Genomic DNA, 22,223 nt, shown 5'->3' with positions numbered 1-22,223 from the left:
TCTAAAGTCTATTTTGTCAGAAATTAATATTGCTACTCCTCTTCTTTTTTGCTTATTGTTTGCTGATATATTTTTTTCCATCCTTTGAGTTTTAGTTTGTTTGTGTCTCTAAGTCTAAGGTGTGTCTCTTGTAGGCAGCACATAGACGGATCGTGTTTCTTTATCCAGTCCGAGACTCTCTGTCTCTTTATTGGTGCATTTAGTCCATTTACATTCAGCGTGATTATAGATAAATAAGTGTTTAGTATTGTCATTTTGATGCCTTTTTATGTGTGTTGTTGACAATTTCATTTTTCCACTTTTTTGTGCTGAGACTTTTTCTTAGTAAATTGTGAGATCCTCATTTTCATAGTGTTTGACTTTATGTTTGTTGAGTCGTTACGTTTTTCTTGGCTTTTATCTTGAGTTATGGAGTTGTTATACCTCTTTGTGGTTACCTTAATATTTACCCCTATTTTTCTAAGTAAAAACCTAACTTGTATTGTCCTATATTGCCTTGTATCACTCTCCATATGGCAGTTCTATGCCTCCTGTATTTAGTCCCTTTTTTTGATTATTGTGATCTTTTACGTATTGACTTCAATGATTCCCTGTTTTGAGTATTTTTTTTTTTAACTCATCTTAGTTTGTTTTTGTGATTTCCCTATTTGAGTTGATATCAGGATGTTCTGTTTTGTGACCTTGTGTTGTGCTGGCATCTGATATTATTGGTTTTCTGACCAAACAATTTCCTTTAGTATTTCTTGTAGCTTTGGTTTGGTTTTTGCAAATTCTCTAAGCTTGTGTTTATCTGTAAATATCTTAATTTTGCCTTCATATTTGAGAGAGAGTTTTGCTGGATATATGATCCTTGGCTGGCAGTTTTTCTCCTTCAGTGCTCTGTATATGTCGTCCCATTGCCTTCTTGCCTGCATGGTTTCTGCTGAGTAGTCTGAACTTATTGATTCTCTCTTGAAGGAGACCTTTCTTTTCTCCCTGGCTGCTTTTAAAATTTTCTCTTTATCTTTGGTTTTGGCAAGTTGATGATAATATGTCTTGGTGTTTTTCTTTTTGGATCACTCTTAAATGGGGTTCGATGAGCATCTTGGATAGATATCATTTCGTCTTTCATGATGTCAGGGAAGTTTTCTGTCAGCAGATCTTCAACTATTTTCTCTGTGTTTTCTGTCCTCCCTCCCTGTTCTGGGATTCCCATCACACGCAAGTTATCCTTCTTGATAGAGTCCCACATGATTCTTAGGGTTTCTTCATTTTTTTCAATTCTTTTATCTGATTTTTTTTCAGCTATGTTGGTGTTGATTCCCTGGTCCTCCAGATGTCCCAGTCTGCATTCTAATTGCTCGAGTCTGCTCCTCTGACTTCCTATTGCGTTGTCTAATTCTGTAATTTTATTGTTAATCTTTTGGATTTCTACATGCTGTCTCTCTGTGGATTCTTGCAACTTATTAATTTTTCCACTATGTTCTTGAATAATCTTTTTGAGTTCTTCAACAGTTTTATCAGTGTGTTCCTTGGCTTTTTCTGCAGTTTGCCTTATTTCGTTTCTGAGGTCATCCCTGATGTCTTGAAGCATTCTGTAAATTAGTTTTTTATATTCTGTATCTGATAATTCCAGGATAGTATCTTCATTTGGGAAAGATTTTGATTCTTTTGTTTGGGGGGTTGTAGAAGCTGTCATGGTCTGCTTCTTTATGTGGTTTGATATCGACTGCTGTCTCCGAGCCATCACTAAGATATAAAAAAAAATTTTGTTTTTTAAGATATAGTAGTGGTTTATTCTGTAATTGCTCACTGAGTCTTATCTTGTTTTGCTTTCTTTCAATATACGTGGATGGGCTACTAGATTGTGCTGTCTTGTTTGTTTGTTTGTTGTAGCCCTTGACTTACTTATGACCTATTATCAGCTGGTTTGGGCTGTTGCCAGATATATATGCCTGAGTGTATTCACTATTCTTGAGTAGAATCTGATTTTGGGTCATCAAGTGTGTGCTGCACCCTAACACCTATCCACCTCGAGAAGTAGTGGTGATAGTTGTGTGCACCAGATTCTATTAGCAGCGGGCGTTCACCCTCCGGGGGGGCAGGATGCTGACAGGCTTCTCCCAAGTGTCAGTGAGGTAGGTGTGTCTCTATTCCTGTAGCACCTTGGTGGGAGGGCACTGCAGCTGTACCTTAGGCCCCCAATGCAAGTACCTCTACTGATCGGTAGGTGTCACCCTCCTTAGACCCCTAAGGCCAGAGGCTAGGTGGTCTGGGGGGAGCTTCAGCCCTCAGTTCCCTGTTGTGGGTCAGTTAGGGCTCTGTTGAATAAGCAGAGATATCAGACCTGGGAAACTTGTTTTTCCAGAAAATCCGCTAAAAAAAAATGCAGTCAGATCCCTATCAGAACTGCCTTTGGATTATAACCGCCACCTTATTCCCTGTAAGTATGAAAGTCCGAGATTTGGATCATATATGCTTGGCTGTAGCTGTTTCTGTGTTTTTAGTCCAATTACGGATGGATTTTTGGTCCCTGGGTTTTCTATGGTTCCTTCTCTCAGGCCAGAAGAATGGGTTAGGAGAAGACCAAAAAAAGAAAGGAAAAGCAAAGCCGCCGCAGAGCCGGAGCCGTTCTCCCTCTGGCTCAGGATATTCCAATGTTAATGAAGCCGCCTGGGAAGGGTGGGGGAGGTTTCTGAGGAACAGCAGAGTAGCACCCCGGAATATAGCCAAAGTTGCTTATCTTGCTTGGAATGACTATTTTATCTGAGATTCCCGAGGGGCGTGTCGCCTATGTGTGCTGGCTGTGTGGAGATTGCCCCCGAGGGTTTGCGCCGCTGAAGCCGCGGTCAGATCCTCCTCTGCCAGTCCAAAGCCCAGCGTCAAGGTTCCCCTGATGGGACGCTGCACTCCCGGCTCCAAAATCAGTCGCTGCCTCCTGGGGACTTCTCATCCCACCAGCCGTGTTGCCGCGCCGCCCCCGCGGACTTGTTGGGCTCCCTTCCGGGGTCAGTTCAGGGGAGTAGGGCTACGCCCCGTGCTTGCGCCTTGACAGCCCCCAGTCAAAAGCCTGGTGCCAAGGTTCCCTGGCTGGGACGCTGCACTCCCTGCTCCAAAACCGGTCACTGCCTCCCAGGGACTTCTCCCACCAGCCGCATCGCCACGCCGCCTGCGCGGACTGGCTGGGCCCCCTCCCAGGGTCAGTTCAGGGGGGTAAGGCTGCACCCCTTGTTTGTGCTGTCACAAGATTTTGTGTTCAGCTCCCCTGGGACCAGACCTAAGCCCGGCGCCAAGGTTACCTGACTGGGACGCTGGCTCCAGGCTCCGAAAACAGTCGCTGCTTCCCCGTAGTTGTTCGTTCTCCGTCTCTAAATCTGTGTTTGTTGTTCAGGGTTCGTTGATTGTTATGTATGTGATCGATTCGCTTGTTTTTCCTAGTCTTTGTTGCAAGAGGGATCCGAGGTAGCGTCTACCTAGTCCGCCATCTTGGCCCCGCCTCCCAAGTGTAATGTTTTAAAATTAAAAATGTAACTGCTAAGGACACGATGCCAGTGTACTCTTCCAGTGGGGTAACCTACCTGGGAAAACAAATTAACACCAGAAAATGGCAAGGTGGATGCATGAGATTGGTTTTTAAAATATGCCTGCCAGAGCTGAGCAGGTGTGATCATTTACTAAATAAATTTTCTTTTTTCCCCTGTATGGACAAGTCTGTACTGAGTGCTGTAGAGTAGTGCTTCTCAAACTGTAATGTGCATACTAATCACTGGGTGTTTTGTCATAATTCAAGTTCTGATTCAACACGTTTGGAGTAGGGCTTGAGAGTTCTAACAAGCTTCTAGGTGATGCTGATGCTGCTGGTCTGCAGACCACACTTGAATAGCAAGATTATAGAGTATGTTAAGAATTAACCACAACACTCAGGGGGCACCTAGCTCAACTGGCATAATATGGCGTATACAGAAAATGTTCTACATCCTACTTTGACGAGCAGCATCTGGGGTCTTAAAAGCTTGTGAGAGGCTAAGGTACTCTACTGGTCCCACCCTATCTGGAGCAAGGAAGAATGACGAAAACCAAAGACACAAGGGAAAGATTAGTCCACAGGACTAATGGACCGTAACTACCACATTCTCCATCGGACTGAGTCCAGCACAACTAGATGATGCTCAGCTACCGCCACCGACTGCTTTGACAGGGATCACAATAGAGGGTCTTGGACAGAGCCGGAGAAAAATGTAGAACAAAATTCTAACTCCCAAAAACAAAAAGACCAGACCTACTACTAGTCTGACAGAGACTGGTGAAACCCCCAGAATTTGGCCCCTGGGCACCCTTTTAACTCAGTACTGAAGTCACTCCTGAGGTTCACCCTTCAGCCAAAGATTAGACAGGCCCAAAAAACAAAAAATAGCACACGTAGCTCAACCACGTATAGGAGACTAAATGGGCACACCAGCTCAGGGGCAAGAACAAGAAGGCAGGCGGGGACAGGAAAGCTAGACGAATGGCAATGGGGAGCCCAAGGGCAAGAAGAGGAGAGTGTTGGCATGTCTCGGGGTTGGCAGCAAATGTCACAAAACAATATGTGTATTAATTGTTTAATGAGAAACTCATTTGCTCTGTAAACCTTCATCTAAAGCACAATTAAAAAAGGAATTAACCGCAACAACTACTAGCTAAAATGTATTGAACTACATTGTGCTAAGTACTTTGGTGGGGACTACCAATGTTATGAAATAGGTACTGTTATCCCTACTTTACAGGTGTGGAACCAAGGCTCAGACTTTTTAGATAATTTGCTCAGCGTCACACAGCTTGTAAAGGGTAGAACCAGAGCTTTTAAGATATTTTGTTCTGAAGCCTGTATTCATAACTATCCTACCATTTATGCTGCTTTCCAAAGGGGGATTGTGAAGATGAATTAAGCACCCAAGGAACTTAGCATCTAGCAAGATAAGCATTTCAAGAACAAGTCTGGTTGGCTACCACATACACAATATATATAAACCCAAAACCAAACCTGTTCTGACTTATAGTGACCCTATAGGACAGAGTAGAACTGCCTCTTAGGGTGTCCAAGGAGCAGCTGGTGGATATGAACTGCCAACATTTTGGTTAGTAGTCATAGCTTGCCATAGCTCTTAACCACTGCGCCACCAGTGCTCCTCAACATATATGAGTACATACACTTCTGTACCTTTATAGGAGTTCAGGGGTTGGAGTGATGACCCCTAGACTGAGGTGATCAGCAACAAGTTGACCATCCACTGTCATGTTTTCCACACGCCTCCTGCCTATGAACTGTTTCTTGACGAATTTAACAGGATTTTTAGTATTAGATGATCTACTGTATCTGGTGCTGGAGATGCCCTGCCAAAGATTTTCTTCAGTTCCCTCTTCTCAGTGCTCCAAGGTACCCTTCCAGTTGTGATAACTTATTCTAATTTGTCAGAAGAGTGTCTCTTTGCTTTAGGTTGAGCCTCTACCAAGCACTAGGTCTCTCTTTACACCTTATGACTTGTGACAAAGGAAGGTGTTTTTTCTCACTTGTCACAGTTATTTGGTGTAGAGCTTGTCAATTCCAAAAGGTGCTAATAAAGCAGTTGTTGTTAGGTGCCATCAAGCTGGCTCCATCTCATAGTGACCTTATGTATACGGAACGAAACATTGCTATGTTTGAGCAGGAATGGGAAATACTCTTTTCTCTGTAGAGCTACTGACTCACAGATGAAGTATTGGAAGGTATATATGAATAAGAAAACAAGTAATGTTTGGCATTTTCTTAAAGGAGAAAAAAATGTTCAACTCAAAAAAGGAAGCACTAAGTAAAGGAAATAAAAAGAGATAACGTTGGCAGATAGGGGAGAGGGGTCAGAGAGGGAGGGATCAAACTAAATGGTCTGATCTCAGCTGGGGTACTGTTGAATTGGGATAAATTTACAGTGTGCTTTCCAGTGGGGTCTGGAAGAAGAGGACATGTGGGTCCTGGTCCTGGTACAGGCTAAGCACGGGCCAGGTGCGGCCATACCACACCATCATGGTTGTCCAGCATGGTATCATTTAAGTCATGGTGACAAGTTAAGTTGGACAAGTGGAATACATTATGGGTGGTGTCCCCAGAGCCCTGGTATAGTGTGCAACATAGAGTGCATACTGTATATGCTCAATAAATGTTTGTTGAGTGATGAATCCACCAGGCGCTCCTTGGAAACCCTATGGGGCAGTTCTGCTCTGTCCTTTAGGGTTGCTATGAGTCGAAATCAACTCAATGGCAATGGGCTTTTTTTTTTAAGAAAAAAACAAAACAAAACAATGAATGAGTATCAGAATAATGTTAAGAAAGGTTTAAGATCAAGTAGTCCCAAGATGAGTGGTGTTTCAAGGAGTACTCCAGGGAAACGACTGTTGTATAAGGAGCCTCTGCAGACTGAAACCTTTCCCTCCAGGCATCTCAGAGACACTTTGGTGGCGACATCCTAGCAGTGAAACCTGTATCTACCTTAAAGGGTCCAAGCTAAGACTACTAGACTGTGCTAGCTGAGGGTGAGGGAGCCTTGTTATCTATTTAGAAACCTTGTGACTATCAGGTAGGAGGAGACCAGGAGACATGTCTTCTCTTGGACTTGAGATTTCTCTGGGAAAGTTGTGTGGTCCTTTCTTAGGGACTTTGCTGATTTAACTTTGGGTAGGGTCGTCACCTTCCAAGGAGACCTGGTGATGCAGTGATTAAGCTCTCTGCTGCTAACTGAAAGGTCAGCTGTTCAAACCTACCAGCTGCTTTGTGGAATAAAAGGCCTGGTGATCTGTAAAGATTACAGCCTAGGAAACCCTACCGGGCAGTTCTGCTCTGTACAGTAGGGTTGCTATAAGTCGGAATTGACTTGACAGCACACAACAGAAGTCACCTCCCATGGCATCAGAATTCTTAAATCATATAACAAACTTATGTCCTTCGACTGGGCAGGTTCTCATAGTTGTGGGATGCTATCAAAATGGGGAAGAAAATAAGGGGAGAGTTGGAGAGGAAGGTAAAGCTTGATTCACTCAGTTCATACAACAAACATTTATTGAGATATTTCGTGTGCATTGGGTTGAGTACTAGGTTTATAAAAATAAATAAGACATTGGATGACGACTTCAAATAAAACAAAGCTTACTAGGGGAGGCTGACGTGAACAAATACTTTAGAGAGATAAAAGCAATAATGTAAGTATGTACAAGGTCTGTGGTATCATAGTGGAGGGAGTGATTAACTGAAGTGGGGAAGTGGTGCTGGTCAGGAAGGGTATCTGGGTTTTGTCAGATGAGGCATTATCCAAGTGGATAGGTGGTATAGGATTTGGAAAGGGTAGTCATTTCAAGCAAAGTCAACTGGATATGCAAAATGTGGATGTGTGGATCATAAGTTGGAGGCAAGAGAAAAAAGTTCAGAGTGGCTGGAAGATGAAGTACTCATATCTGAGTGGAAGGGAGGAGGAGTGATGGCAGCGGTAAGATACAAAGTTGGTGAGGTAAGTAGAGGCCATATTAGCAAAGACATGTGTCACTGCTACTAAAGATGGGGAGCTTTCAGAACAGTGGCTTAGAACATGATTTGGAGAAAAGAGATTGAGCAGAGAGACCATTTAGTGGCCCAGGCAAGAGATGATATGGGTCTTAACTCAGAATGGCAATGGGAGAGGATAAGATGTGTTTTAGAAATACTAGTGGTGCAGTGGTTAAGAGCTCGGCTGCTAACCAAAAGGTCAGCAGTTCAAATCCACCAGCTCCTCCCTGGAAATGCTATGGGACAGTCCTACTCTGTCCTATAGGATCACTATGAGTCAGAATTGACTCGATGGCAGCAGGCTTACTTTAATATAGTCAGAGTGTGGTGATCTACTGGATGTGGGGTAAGAGTAGAAAGATGATTCTTAGGCTTTTGTTTAATCTCACCCTCACTCAAATCAGGCCCCTGGGAGATTGGATTATTGGCAGGAGTGTAGACAGCGGGCACACATTCAAATCAGCATGGACAGATGCCATCTTTGAGTGGGGCAGAGCTGTTTCCTACTTGGGACAATCCCATGGGCAAGAGCTTTGGTTGCTATGTGAAGTGTATGCTACCATGATTTCCATCAGCTGTGACTGAACCGTTTTGTACTGGTACAAAGCTCTGCAGGAAACAAGTACATCCATATACATGCTTCCTCTCTTCATCCTAGTCCCTTACATTCTCCCAGAGAATAATCACAATCTTTAATTTGGTATGACTCCTTCATGCCCTGTATTGTTTTGTATATTTAAAAAATTTATAATTGCTTATTTTATATAACTTTATGTTTGAGATTTATTTACACTGATAGTTATTTCATATATTTTTAACTCCATAGAAATCCACTATATAAATTTATAACTCACTTTATTGCTGGACATTTAGGTCATTGGCTTTTTTTTGGTAATAAAACAGTGCTGTAATGAACTAATTCTAATACGTGCCTCCTCATATATTTGTGAGAGTTTCTTTAGTGTATAAATCTATAAGTGAAATTATCGGATCTTAGGATATGATTTCTTTAACTGTAAAAGGTACTACCAAATTGGCCTTCAAAACGGTTGTACTAATTTCTACATCCGCCAGAAGCATATGAAAGTTCTCTGCCTTCATATCTTCTCTATTACTTGTTATTGATTGAATTTTTTATTTTTCCACTCTGAAGTTTGAAATGGTATCTGGCTTTATCCTGACTAACTATGAGGATGAATATCTTTAAAAATGTTTATTTTCTCTAAGCATGTATCTTGTCATTTTACTATGCTTGTTGTCTTTGTTATAAAAAATTTAATTTCTTTTTAAAATGGAATATCAATGAAATGGTGAGTACTTTATTTTTTATATTTTTATTATGAAATATTTTTAAGTTCACAAAAGTAGAAGTAGTAGTGTGATAAAAACTTCTATCATCTAAATTCAACTGTGCATAACATTTTGCCATTATTTGCTATATATATTATTTTTTTCTTGGCTGAATTACTTTGAAGTATATTACAGATATCATAATACTTTACTCCTCAGCACTTCAGACTGTATCTCCAGAAAATAAATAATTTTACATGCCTAACAAAAATCACTTAGTATCATCCAATATCCAGTCTATATTTAAATTTTCCCAAGTGTCCCAAATAATATCTTATAATTTTTATCAGGATCCAGTAAAGGACCATGCTATGTATTTGATTAGTATGTTTAAATCTTTTAAATGTAGACTAGCATCTCCCTTGCATTTTTCCTCATAAAATTGACTTTTTAAAAAATTTTTATAAGGCTAGCTTAATTATCTTGTAGAATAACCTTCATTGTGGATTTGTCTGGTAGTTGTTTAGCTTTTTCTTCTATCCCCAGCATTTTCTATTAACTGAAAATTGGATTTAAAAACTTGATTAGATTCAGGTTAAACAGTTTTAGCAAGAATGTTGTTGTGTTCTTGTTAGGTGCTGTTGAGTAGGTTCTGACTCACAGCAACCCCACGTAAACAGAATGAGACACTGCCAGGTCCTGCACCATCCTCACAATTGTTGCTATGTTTGAGCCCCTTGTTGCTGCTACTGGGTCAACCCATCTCACTGAGGGTCTTCCCCTTTTTTGATGACCCTCTACTTCAGCAAGCATGATGCCCTTTCACAGGGATTGGTCCCTTCCAATAACACGTCTGAGGTAAGTAAGACCAAGTCTCGCCATCCTTGCTTCTAAAGAGCATCCTGGATGTACTTCTTTGAAGACAGTTTTAGTCATTTTTCTGGCAGTCCATGGTGTAGTCAATATTCTTCGCCAACACCGTAATCCAAATGCATTAGTTCTTTTTTGGTCTTATTCATTGTCCAGCTTTGCAAGAATACCTCATAGGTAATCTGTGCGCTTCATATTGTATCACATCAGGAGGTGTATAGTGTCTGGTAATCTCATTATTAATGATGCTGATAAGTTTGGTAACTAGTGGCAGTGACGGCCAGATCACTATGATTTTAGGTTTTTCTCTTTGATACTAGTAAGTAACCTGAAAGGTGATACACTGACACTAAGTAGATGTCCTGATCATCGTTTAACCTTTTGCATAGATATTTTAGCATCTATTGGTGTCAGTTTTCTGAATCATTTATTTTATAAGAGTTTGCAAGATGGGGAGTTTTCACCATCTCGCTTGGAATCAGCTATCTCCAAAGAGCACTGGAGAATTATATTTAGTGAGAATTATATTTAGAAACCAAAATTTGGAATCTCAGTGTACTTATTGCTACTGGAGTATCCTTGCTTCTTTCTAGGCCTTTTTCGTGTACAGCACTAGTAAATATATTCCTAAAAAATTCATAAGGACAATTGTAAACTAAGTAATTGGGCCAGCTGTTCTGCCGAAAATAACTAGAAGAGCTAAACAAAAAGTATAACTATGCACGTCATTGCAGAGCTGCCAAGGCTGTGAAGAATTGTAAAACCAAGATTCTATAGAATAGTTAAGGTCAGTTACATTTGGAGTTGACATTTGGGGCTGCTTTTTCCCTACAAAACAAAACAAAAAAACCCTTTGCTGTCAAGTCAGTTTTAACTCATGGTAACCCCATGTGCTACAGAGTAGAACTGAGCTCTCTAGAATTTTATTGGCTGTAATCTTTATGGAAGCAGATCACCAGGTCTTTCTTCCATGGTGCCCCTGTGTGGGTTTGAATCGCCAACCTTCTGATTAGCAACCAAGTGCAAACTGTGTGAACTACCCAGGGATCTTTCATTTAATTCCTGATGCAGTGATGAGAAATTGAGAGTCTGAGTAGAGCTTTTGACAGGTCCTGTGGTTGGGAGGTAAAAAATAAAAATTAGAATTTGGGGTAAACCAAGGATAAGGTACTCTGGTATATTCCCAGGGCTTTGGGTTGTGATCTTGAAAGAGTACACCTTAGCAGTAACCAAACCAAAACCAAACCTGTTGCTGTGGAGTCGATTCTGACTCATAGAGACCCTATAGGACAGAGTAGAACTGCCCCATAGAGTTTCCAAGGTGCACCTGGTGGATTCGATCTGCCGACCTTTTGGTTAGCAGCCGTAGCATAACAGTGAGTTGGAAATAGACCAGCCCTCACAAAGGTGAAACCCAGTTTCAAATCATCTTAATCCCTAACTGGATTAATTAGAATGAACCAATTGTCCATGTCCTTAGGCTAGTTGTTTGCCAGAAAAAAATGTAAGTCTTCTCTGAAAGAAAGTATCAAAAGAATCCAGAGACTAAATTATTCTGCAGATTTTCATATACAGTGTTTAGAATCCAACTAAAGAAAAATAGAGATTAATTCATAGGAAGTCTTTATATATTCTAGATATGAAACCTTTGCCATTTACATGGTTACAAATGTCTTCTCCCAGTTTGTGACATCTCTTTTTACTTTGTTTATGGTGTCCTGTAAATCAGTTTAAATATGATACGCTCAGGTGTTATTTACTTATTTCGCTATTTGTTTGGCTTGGTGTTCTCTGAGCTTCCAAGATCTATAGTTTGGTGTTTGTCGCTAATTTTGGAAAGTTCTCAGCTGTTACTATTTCAGATATTTCTTTTGCTCCATTCTTTTTTACTTCCTTCTTGTATTCCAGTTACACATATGGTACATCTTTTGAAATTAACCCACAGTTCTTAAGTGTTCTGTTCTATTTTTTTCTTTTTCCATTCCTTTTTTCTTTTTTGTATTTCAGTTTAAGAAGTTTCTATTGACATATGTTCAGATTCATTTTTTCTTTGTCTACGTGCAGTCTACTGATGAACCCATCATAAGCATTCTTTGTTTCTGTTGCACTGTTGACGATGCTTTTGATTTTTAATACTTCCTTTTTATTTTTTCTTAGAGTGTTGTCTTAGTTATCTAGTTCTGCCATAACAGAAATACCAAAAGTGGGTGGCTTTAACAAGGAGAAATTTATTTTCTCACAGTCTAGTAGGTTACAAGCCCAAATTCAGGGCATCGGCTCCAGGGGAAGGCTTTCTCTATTGGCTCTGGAGGAAGGTCTTTGTCCTCAATCTTCCCCTGGTCAAGGAGCTTCTCAGGCACAGGGACCCCGTGTCCACAGGATGCACTCTGCTCCTGGTGCTGCTTTCTTGGTGGTATGAGGTCCCCACTCTCTGCTTGGTTCTCTTTCTTTTTATCTCTTGAGAGATAAAACGTGGTGCAGGCAACACCACAGGAAAACTCCCTTTACCTTGGATGAGGGAGGTGACCTCAGTAAGGGTGGTGTTACAATCCCACCTTAATCCTCTCAACATAATATTAGAATCACAAAATGGAGGACAACCACACAATACTGGGAATCCTGACCTAACCAAGTTGATACACATATTTTTGGGGGGACATAATTCAGTCCACGACAAGTGTTCATCTCTCTGTGTACATTAACCATCTTTTCTTGCATGTTTTCTACTTTTTCCTTGAGAGGCCTTAACATATTAATCAAAGTTATTTTAAATTCCTCCTTGATAATCCCAAAATCTATGTCCTATCTGAATCTGGTTCCAGTGCTTGCATTGTCTCTTCAGATTTTGTTTTTTAGCATGCCTTGGAATTTTTTGTTGAAAGCCAGATATGAGGTGTGGAATAATAGGAACTGAAGTAAATAGGTTTTGGTAAGAAGTTTTATGTTAATCAGGCTAGGAGTTGGGCTGTGTTTAGTGTTTGCTGTAGCTGTAGGGGAAACCCTGGTGGCGTAGTGGTTAACTGCTACGGCTGCTAACCAAAAGGTCAGCAGTTCGAATCTGCCAGGTGCTCCTTGGAAGCTCTCTGGGGCAGTTCTACTCTGTCCCGTAGGGTCACTATGAGTCAGAATCGACTCAACGGCAGTGGGTTTGGTTTGGTTTGGTAGCCGTAGGTGCCAGAGGCTTCAAATTCCTCGAGTGTCCTTGCTTTTGTCTCTCCTGTTGTCTTTGGGGAGCCTTGGTGGTGCAGTGGTTAAGCATTTGGCTGCTAACCAAAAGGTCTGCAGTTAGAATCCACCAGTCACTCCTTGGAAATCCTATGGGGGAGTTCCGCCCTGTCCTATAGGGTCATTATGTATCGGAATAAACTTGATGACAATGGGTTTTTTGGTTTGGTTATCTTTGGGTTTCCCTAAGAACTCCTTTTTAAATAGAGTGTGTCTTGCAGCTCTTTGAGCTGTTATTCTACTGCACTGGACTGTTAGTATACTGGAGCCTTGATGGTGTGTTGGTAAGATATGGAGAGAGGAAGCATTCTCTAATCTTATGATCAAACTTCTGTCTTTTTATAGTGGGCCTGTGTGCCTGTGCTGTCACTGTCACTAGTGTTTCTTAGTTCCTTGCCACCCTACCTGGAGGTCAAACAGAAAGGCTAAAGGGGACTGGAGTTGGGTAAATGCCCTTCCCCAAGATGGGTGAGGCTCTAGTGATGTTTCCCCTGGAGAGTAGGCTTATATTATGGAGAACACGGTGCACGTGTTTCAAAATGGTTACTTCTCCCCTCCCCCTGCCAGAAACATGAGGGGCTCTATTTGGACTTTGCACCATGAGAACCTCCTAGTGTTCTACATGTAAAGCCACGAAAATGTAGGGGCTCCCAGGAGTTTCTCACTGCCATTGCAGTCCACACTCAGCCTCCCAACAATTCACCAAAATTACTTTTGAAGTGTTCCTACCATTTTATGTCTCTGGTGGTTTCTGTTTCCGGTGATCAGAACTCAGCTGTGACTCTCTGTATTCACCTCTAATTTCAGATTTTGGATGGCAGTTTGCCCTGTGACCTCAGTTCTCTGATAGGTCCAAGAAAAGTTGTTTATTTTCAGTTTGTTCAGCTTTTTTCTTGTTGGAAGGACAGAAGAACTGACCTCTAAGCTGAAACTGCAAGTTGCCTTCACTTTTAAAAGCTACTTCACTGGTATAGTTATTATATGACATAGTGTACATTTGCATGTTTATTTGCTTATTGTCAGTCTTACTCATAAGAATATAAGGGGAGGGCCTTTGTTTTGTGTCCTCCTGTGTCAGTGGCACATCGAACAGTGCCTGGCCCATCACAGGTGCTCAGTATTGACGTTCGAGTACATGTATGAAGCTTAATTTCCTTTCCTACAGTTCCTGAAAGCTCTAGTTAGCTTACAGCAGTGGCCTAAAATTTCCTTGTTCATGTACCACATAAAATAATTTTGAATAACTGTGTACTTACTGTCTTGGACAGTTTTAAATTGATATTATTTAATTTAAATTTTATATATATATATATATATATATATACACATCAACCAAGCCAAACCCATTGCCGTTAAGTTGACTCCAACTCATAGCAACCCTACAGAACAGAGCAGAACTGCCCCATAAGAGCAGCCCTTAACCAGAAGGGCTAACTAGAAGGTCAGCAGTTCAAAGCCACTAGCCGCTCCTTGGAAACCAAATGATATATATGTAATGACAGATTTAAATACAGTTGGATAGGATGTAATTTTTGGCATAGTGTAAATATTGGTATCTAAATGAAATTGTTACCTAACTCTTTTAAAAGTATCCAGTGGACAATATCACAGCGATTTTAAAATCCATCATTATTCGTTTTAAACATACATATACAAGTCAGACTTTATTAATCCCTTTTCTCCTTTGACTTTTATTTCCATCCCACTTTCACTACATGGATTTTTTCCTAATGTAGTAATTTTATGCTTGAAATAATTTATTAATCATCCTGTTATACTTGGAGTAAAACTATGTGCATGAACCTAACATTAAAATTTTTAAAAATTTTATGACCGTACAGCTCTAAGTGTTCAAAATACATCTTCCTGATGGAGTTATTATAATTATTATTTAAAAAAAAATTAGAGCATAGTAAATACTTTACAGGTTTTTAATACAACTATTAAACATAAAAATAGAAATTTATTGGAAATACATGGGTTTTTTTTTTCCCCTGCCATTCAATTAACTTCTCTCTGATTGAATGCTATGTGGATGAATTGTACGGAGTTCAGCATCAGTCCTCTTCCTATTTTATGTTTTATTAGACCCCAGTCCTAGGAAACCTTGCTAACGGTAATTAGTAGGTGGGAATGGAAGGAGGTTTTCATGGCAGTGTCACTCAGTTCTTTGAACTTCTTCTGAGTCATAGGCCAAAAAGCACATAGTGACTTAGCATAAAAATTACTTTTAATAATTTATCAGCTGACAACTCAGATGCTTCAACTTTTTTTGAAAGCAAAGGATTGGAAAATACTTCACTTGCATAAGAACTTGATAACCAGTAGAGCATTCACTCCTTTCTCATCAGGCCAGTATTCCCAGTTGACTCACTGTTTACTGGCTCTGAGGGAACTACACAATGGTAATAAGGGACATGGGTTAGAGGAATACCTGCTTTTGTAAAGTGGGGAAGTATTATTGTAATAGGGAAGAAGAAAAAGGGGAACTCTCATGACACAGGCCTGTTCTCAGGCAGAGTAGTTTTTGAAATGATTATGTGTAGAATGATTAAGTGTTAAAAAGCAAAGGTGTCACGTTGAAGACTAAGGTACACCTGACCCAAGCCATGATGTTTTCAGTCACCTCATATGCGTGTGAAAGCTGGTCAATGAATAAGGAAGACCAGAGAAGAATTGACACCTTTGAATTGTGGTGTTGGTGAAGAATATTGAATATACCATGGACTGCCAAAAGAATGAACAAATCTGTCTTGGAAAAAGTACAACCAGAATGGTCCTTAGAAGCAAGGATGGGGAGACTTCACCTCACATACTTTGGACATGTTGTCAGGGGGCATCAGTCCCTGGAGAAGGACATCATGGTTGGTAAAGTAGAAGGCTGGAGAAAAAGAGGAAGGTCCTCAACGAGATGAATTGACACAGTTGCCACAACAATAGGCTCAAGTATAACAGCGATTGTGAGAATGTGCAGGACTGCGCAGTGTTTCATTCTGTCCTGCATAGGGTCTCTACAAGTCAGAACCGATCTGAAGGCACCTAACGACGACAACAGTGTGTCGAAGTTAAAAATTTTAAAACTGATGCCCTTAAAATTGACTGTCCATGCACCTCTGGAAAAATCTTTGTGTACTTGCTGGGATATCATGCTCCCTCTAAGGTCTTCTGTAAAGTGCTTCTCACTGCCTTCTTTCAGGTCAAGGCTTCTACGTACTATGAATAAAAAGAGGTTAAAAAGAAGAAGAAAAAAGAAAGAATTTAGTCCTAAAACTCTTTCTTTGAAATACTTTTATGTCTGGATTGTGTCTGGTATAAATGTAAAAGTAATAATGAAACTCTTTAAAATTAACTGAATTAGGAGTGTTGGCATCCCTTATTTATTTTTAAATTTTTTCTCAGGTCAATGAATGGTCATTGAAGATAAGAAAGGAAATGAGAGTAGTTGACAGACAAATAAGAGGTAAATTATCATTTTATGTCTCCTGTTCCCTACTTTCTTGGTATGTTTTGCTTTACTTCTTAAAAATAAACCATACCTATATTTTTTAATATATTTTTGTTTTTTTTTAAATATATTTAGATATCCACTAATATATTTAAGTTTATTTATATTACGTATGTATGTATGGAAACCCTAGTGGTACAGTGGTTAAGACCTACAGCTGCTAACCAAAAGGTCAGCAGTTCATATCCCCCAGGCATTCCTTGGAAACCCTGTGAGGCAGTTCTATTCTGTCCTATAGGGTTGCTGTAAGTCAGAATAAACTTGACAGCAATGGATGTGTGTGTGTGTGTGTGTGTGCGTGTGTGTGTGTATGATTATTTATTCTTAAAAGTTCCCTGGGCGGTACAAGCATTATGTACTCGACTACTAAAGGTTGACAGTTCAAACCCACCCAGTTATACTGTGGATGAAAGGCCTGGTCATAGTTTATTCTTATATTGATTATTCGTAGCTGTTCAAATTATCTTGCTTTCTCATCCTGTAATCAGTATAAGAAAAGCAAAAATGATAATGAATTCAAAGAAACTTTACATTTTGTGTGATGAATAAAAAGAACAAAAGAGACCTCGCTATTTATAAAGAAATGTCTTTTATGGAATTTAAATTAAAGAAATTGTATGTAAACAAGGAGTATAATTCTATTATTGCTGCTAAAGTTGTGTGTCATGGCCAAAAATTGAGGAAAACGTATTTCTATGTAAAGACGATTTATTGAATACTACTTAAAATTAAGGTGACTTGGAAAGGGATGGTTATGTTTAAAACTTTGATCATTTTTAACACGTTCATTATTGGAGAAAAATTAGTACGAGAGAGAGTCCAAAATCATTCCCTTAAAAAAGAATTGGAGGGGAAACTTCTGTTTTTGACCATTGTTCAGTAAGTGGTTGCAGACTTGCACTCACTCACTTTGTATAAATAAATGGAAAGCTGGACAAAATCTATGAAACAACACATTTTTAGATATTGGAGAACTGGCAGTGCAGGGTTGTGATCACTGAAAGAAGGGAAACAAAGAGAATCCTGACTTGCTGCCTAGAACTACTTTCTGGATCGTAGCACAGGGATGGAGATCCCAAGGAGAGCATGATGATCTCACTAAGTCGAGACAGAGATCAGAGTTTGGAGAGACTGAATTGGCTGGAATTTCTGGGCCAGAGTTTTGGAGAGGAGGCAACTACCCAGATAAAGAGCCCCATAAATCTGTATTGGATCTCCTTGAGTCTTTGGCTGAATACAAGGTTATGCATGCCTAAAGTGAGATTTGAAGAGGATGAGAAAGAAAAACCACTAGGAGCTGTATGCTGAACAAATCTCATAGCTCACACAAGATTTAGAGATGGTAGAGAGTTTGTTGACATTCAAAAAGACCCCAGGAAGGTCACGCCTTCACTTAATTAAGGCTAAGATTACTATAAACCCATACTAATAAAGCTTAAAACAAGTATTGAGAATTGATCTGCAGCTAACTTAACTGCCTACCCAAATAAAGCTTAAGATTCTTTAAAGGAAGACCACAAAATTCAGATTCTCACCAATGAAGCATTCAGAGTCCAGCATCCAATGAAAAATTACTGGAAAGAAGCAGGAAAATGTGACCTGAAATCAGACAAAGAATCAGGCAGTAGAAATAGATCCAGAAATAGCAGAGATGATAGAATTAACTGACAAGGACTTTAAGTAGCTATTATAAATATCTGAGGAATTTAAAAGAAAAGAACATAACGAAGGCAGACCATATTCTCATGCAAAAAAATGTGCACGTTCTATGTTTGTTTGGTAACCGCTCTCTCACCACTGATATTTTTGTCAGCGCTCTGTGCTAATTTTTTTTTTTTTTTTTTTACGGAAACAAGTAAAACAAACTGGCATAGCTGCGCTTAACAAAAATACCACGTTGGGGGAGGGCGTGCTTGGCATACACAGAAGGTGCATGTTATTTATATAAAAATACATAAATAGAAGATACAGAAAAGAAAAAATTGGAACTTGTCGTAGTTATCTAGTGCTGCTCTGACAGAAATACCACAAATGGATGGCTCTAACAAAGAGAAATTTTTTTCTCACAGTCTAGTAGGTTCTAAGTCCAAATTCAGGGTGTCGGCTGTGGAGGAAGAAGACTTTCTCTGTCAGCTCTGGAGGAAGGTTCCTTGCCATGAGTCTTCCCCTGGTCGAGGAGCTCCTCAGGCGCAGAGACCCCGGGTCCAAAGGACACACTCTGTTCCTGGTGCTGCTTTCTTGATGGTATGAGGTCTCCAACTCTCTGCTTGCTTCCCCTTCCTTTTATCTTTTGAGAGATAAAAGGTGGTATGGGCCACACCTCAGGGAAACTCCCTTTACCTTGGATCAGGGAGGTGACCTGAGCAAGGGTGGTATTACAATCTCACCCTAATCCTCTCAACATAAAATTACAATCACAAAATGGAGGGCAACCACACAATATTGAGAATTATGACCTAACCAAGTTGATACACACATTTTTGGGGGGGACATAATTCAATCCATGACAGAACTTTTAGAGACGAAAGATGTAAAATGTAAAAATTCACTGAATTCACTTAATGGTTGGACAGTACAGGTGATCCCTGGGTTATGAACGAGATCCATTCCTAAATCTGTCTTTAAGTCAAATTTGTAGGTAAGTCAGAATAGGTACATATGGTTCTTATTTAGCATCAGTCAGTCAAATGTTCGTCTTAATATATAGTATATATTTTACCTTTCTATGCTCGACAGCACAGGGCCTGGGTTTATGCATATAAAACACTTAAAAACACTTCCAAACTGTGCACTGTTTTTATGAGCATCACAAAGTAGTGTCATGTGTTCATTATTGTGAATCATTATATGCATTTAACTCAAATTTTAATATAATAGGCTTTATGGCAGTCTGTCCTTAAGTACGAGCTATCCGTAAGTCAAACATTTGTAACCTGGGGCTTGTACAGAAGACAAGGTCAGTATACTCAAAGATAGAAATACAAACTATCCAAACTGTATACAGAGAGAAAAAGTCTCCGGGGGGGAAAAAAACAGCAGAGTCTTAGTGACTTGTGGGGCAGTATCAAATAGTCTAACCTGTGCAATTTGAGTCCCAGAGGAGAGACGCCAGGAAGGGGTCAGACAAAATAATAGGTGAAAGTTTTCCAGATCTGATGAACACTGCAAATCCACAGATCCAAGGAACTCAGTGAATTCCAAATAGGATAAACACAAAGAAAACCATACCAAGGCATATCACAATCAAATATTGAAAACAAACAATGAAGAGATGAAACAGCCCGAGGAAAAAAGGCATGTTAAATGCAGGAAAGAAAGATAAGAATGATTGCAAATTTCTCATTAGAAACAATGCAAACCAAAATGCCTTTAATGTAATAAAAGGAAAACAAAACAAAATATGGTAGGCTAGAACTTTATGTCCCATGCACATAGCCTCCACAGGTGAAGGTGCAATAAAGATATTTTCAAGCAAAAGCTGAGAAAATTTGTTGCCAGTAGATCTGCACTACAAGAAATGTTAAAGGAAGTTCTTTAGGCTAAAGGAGAATCATAACAGAAAAGAACTTCAGTCTACTCAAACCGAGGAGGAACGCCAGGAATGGTAAATCTGTGAATACAGGTAGTTCTGGCTCACAATGCATTCGAGTTACGATGAACTGCACTTACTGACCATCGTTTTTTTTTTACCATCAGCAAATTGCACTCTGCAACATTGTGCGTCGTAGTCCATATTACTAACAATAGGATTCTCAACATGGATGAAATAGGCTTGTTTTGGAAAAGAATGCCAGCACGGACCTATAGTCACGAAGAGGTGGAGTCAGTACCAGGTTTCAAGGCATTTAAAGACAGAATCAGGCTGTCGCATGGAGGAAGTGCTGTTGGATTTAAATTAAAACCTTGTTCACTGTTTTGAAAACCTGAGCATCCAAAAACATTGGCAAAAATAAGCTGCCAGTCTACTACAAAAGTAACTCCAAGGCCTGGATGATGATTGTGTTGTTTGAAGACTGGTTTTTAAATTGTTTCGTCCCAGAAGTGAGAGTGTATTGCCTTGAAAAGAGCATTTCTTTCAAGATTCTTCTGCAACTTGGTAATGCCCCAAGGCATCCTGCTCCTGTAAAAAAAAAAAAAAAAAACCAAACCACTGCCGTTGAGTCGATTCTGACTCATAGTGACCCTATAGCACAGAGCAGAACTTGCTCATAGAGTTTCCAAGGAGCGCCTTCCGGATTCAAACTGCAGACCTCTTGGTTAGCAGTGGTAGCACTTAACCACTACGCCACCAGGGTTTCCTGCTCATATAGGTGATGTAAATCTAGACGTGCAAGTGGTATATCTGCCTCTCAATATGAGAGCTGTGATTCGGCTTATGGATCAAGGTGCAGTCGCTATCTTCAAGGCATACTACCTATGGACTGTGTTCACTCAGGCAATAGCTGCAACAGATGGAGGTAAGGTAACATTTCTGGAAGAATTATAATATTCTTCAGTGTATCCAGAACATTGCATCTTCCTGAGAGGAAGTTATGGGAAAATGCAGGCAGGGGATACAAAAAAACTGCTGAGTTATGTGAACATGCTTAAGCATGTGATCAGGATAATACGATGGAAGAGATTGGTGGAAAAATCATCCATGGGGCAAGAACGCTGAATGTAGAACTTGATACGCCGATGTGGAACAGCTCCTAGATCTCAAAGAAGGGGAACTGACAGATCAGGATTTAATGAATTTTTAAAAAGGAAGAAATAATGAGAGAAGAAGAGAAGTTGTCAAAAAATTCTGCAGTGGAAAGATTAGCTGGAGTTTTTCTTCAGTTTCTTGAAAGCGTGGACCCAAACGCTGACTGCTTTGCTAAAGTCGATAGGCAGATTCAGGAAGCAGTGGAATGTTACCTCGAAATATATGAAGAAAAAAGAGGACCATACAGACAACTCTCACTAATTTTCTGGCTGGAGACGCCATGCTTATTTCCAGGGATAATCCAGATGATCCAGAACCTTCCACAAGTGGTGTTATTACTGCCAACTGACAAAAACCCAGTGTCGTCCAGCTCTTCTTTATTGTTGGTGCAAATTTTTGTGATTTGTGTACTTTTTTATTTATGTATTTATTAAAGCATGTCTTTAAGTTTATATGTAATGTTTCCAAACCCAAAGCAATTAAAAATCAGATTTATAAAGATACTGATAATGAAGAAATAATCATGAAAACGAAAATAAATAAATAATGAGGTATTCAACTTATTTCAAAACTGACTGACAGAGTTGTCAGAATGGGACCCTGTTGTAAGTCAGGGACTGCCTATGAAAGTAACTTTTTTTCTCATTAAAAATTTTTTTTTACAAAATTATTAACTGTTTAAAAATAATGTATATATGGAGTTCGTAACATGTAGAAGTAAAATATATGATGAATAGTGGCACAAATAGAAACTTCGTAAATACAGTTAATGTCTCACAAATCAAGCACCAATCCCATTGTCATCAAGTCAGTTTCAACTTATGGTGACCCCATGTGTTACGGAGTGGAACTGAGCTCCATAGGATTTTCATGGCTGTAATCTTTGAAGAAGCATATCACCACGCCCTGCTTTCGAAGCACTGCTGGGTGGGTTCAATCTGCCAACATTTTGGTTAGCAGGAGAGTGCAAATTGTTTATGCCCCCCAGGTACTTTTGTGCCTCACAAGCCTTGTTTATGCCTTCTTTGTGTTTTGCTCATTGTATTCCTTCTCTCATCCATAGCTCATCCATTCTTTTAAATGACCTCAACCCTTATCTCTTCCATTGGTGTTTCTTA

At 39.8% G+C, this 22,223-nt stretch overlaps 1 protein-coding gene across 2 annotated transcripts in view; it reads left to right on the top strand.

Annotated features, from left to right (window-relative positions):
- CHMP3 (charged multivesicular body protein 3) overlaps positions 1 to 22,223 on the top strand; it is a 47,432-nt gene that overhangs the window by 6,112 nt on the left and 19,097 nt on the right. The window contains exon 2 of one of the 2 annotated variants that reach the window (XM_064268814.1): positions 16,313 to 16,373. In XM_064268814.1, coding sequence (XP_064124884.1) covers positions 16,313 to 16,373 — 61 coding nt within the window. Of the gene's footprint in view, positions 1 to 16,312; positions 16,374 to 18,499; positions 18,663 to 22,223 lie in introns of those variants that run through there. The other variant, XM_064268815.1, reaches the window with a different exon arrangement.

This window comes from Loxodonta africana, chromosome 15 (genome assembly GCF_030014295.1).
Source record: "Loxodonta africana isolate mLoxAfr1 chromosome 15, mLoxAfr1.hap2, whole genome shotgun sequence".
Lineage (NCBI taxonomy): Eukaryota > Metazoa > Chordata > Mammalia > Proboscidea > Elephantidae > Loxodonta > Loxodonta africana.
The sequence above is the reverse complement of the archived record's forward strand: the minus strand, read 5'-3'. Positions and strand labels throughout refer to the sequence as shown.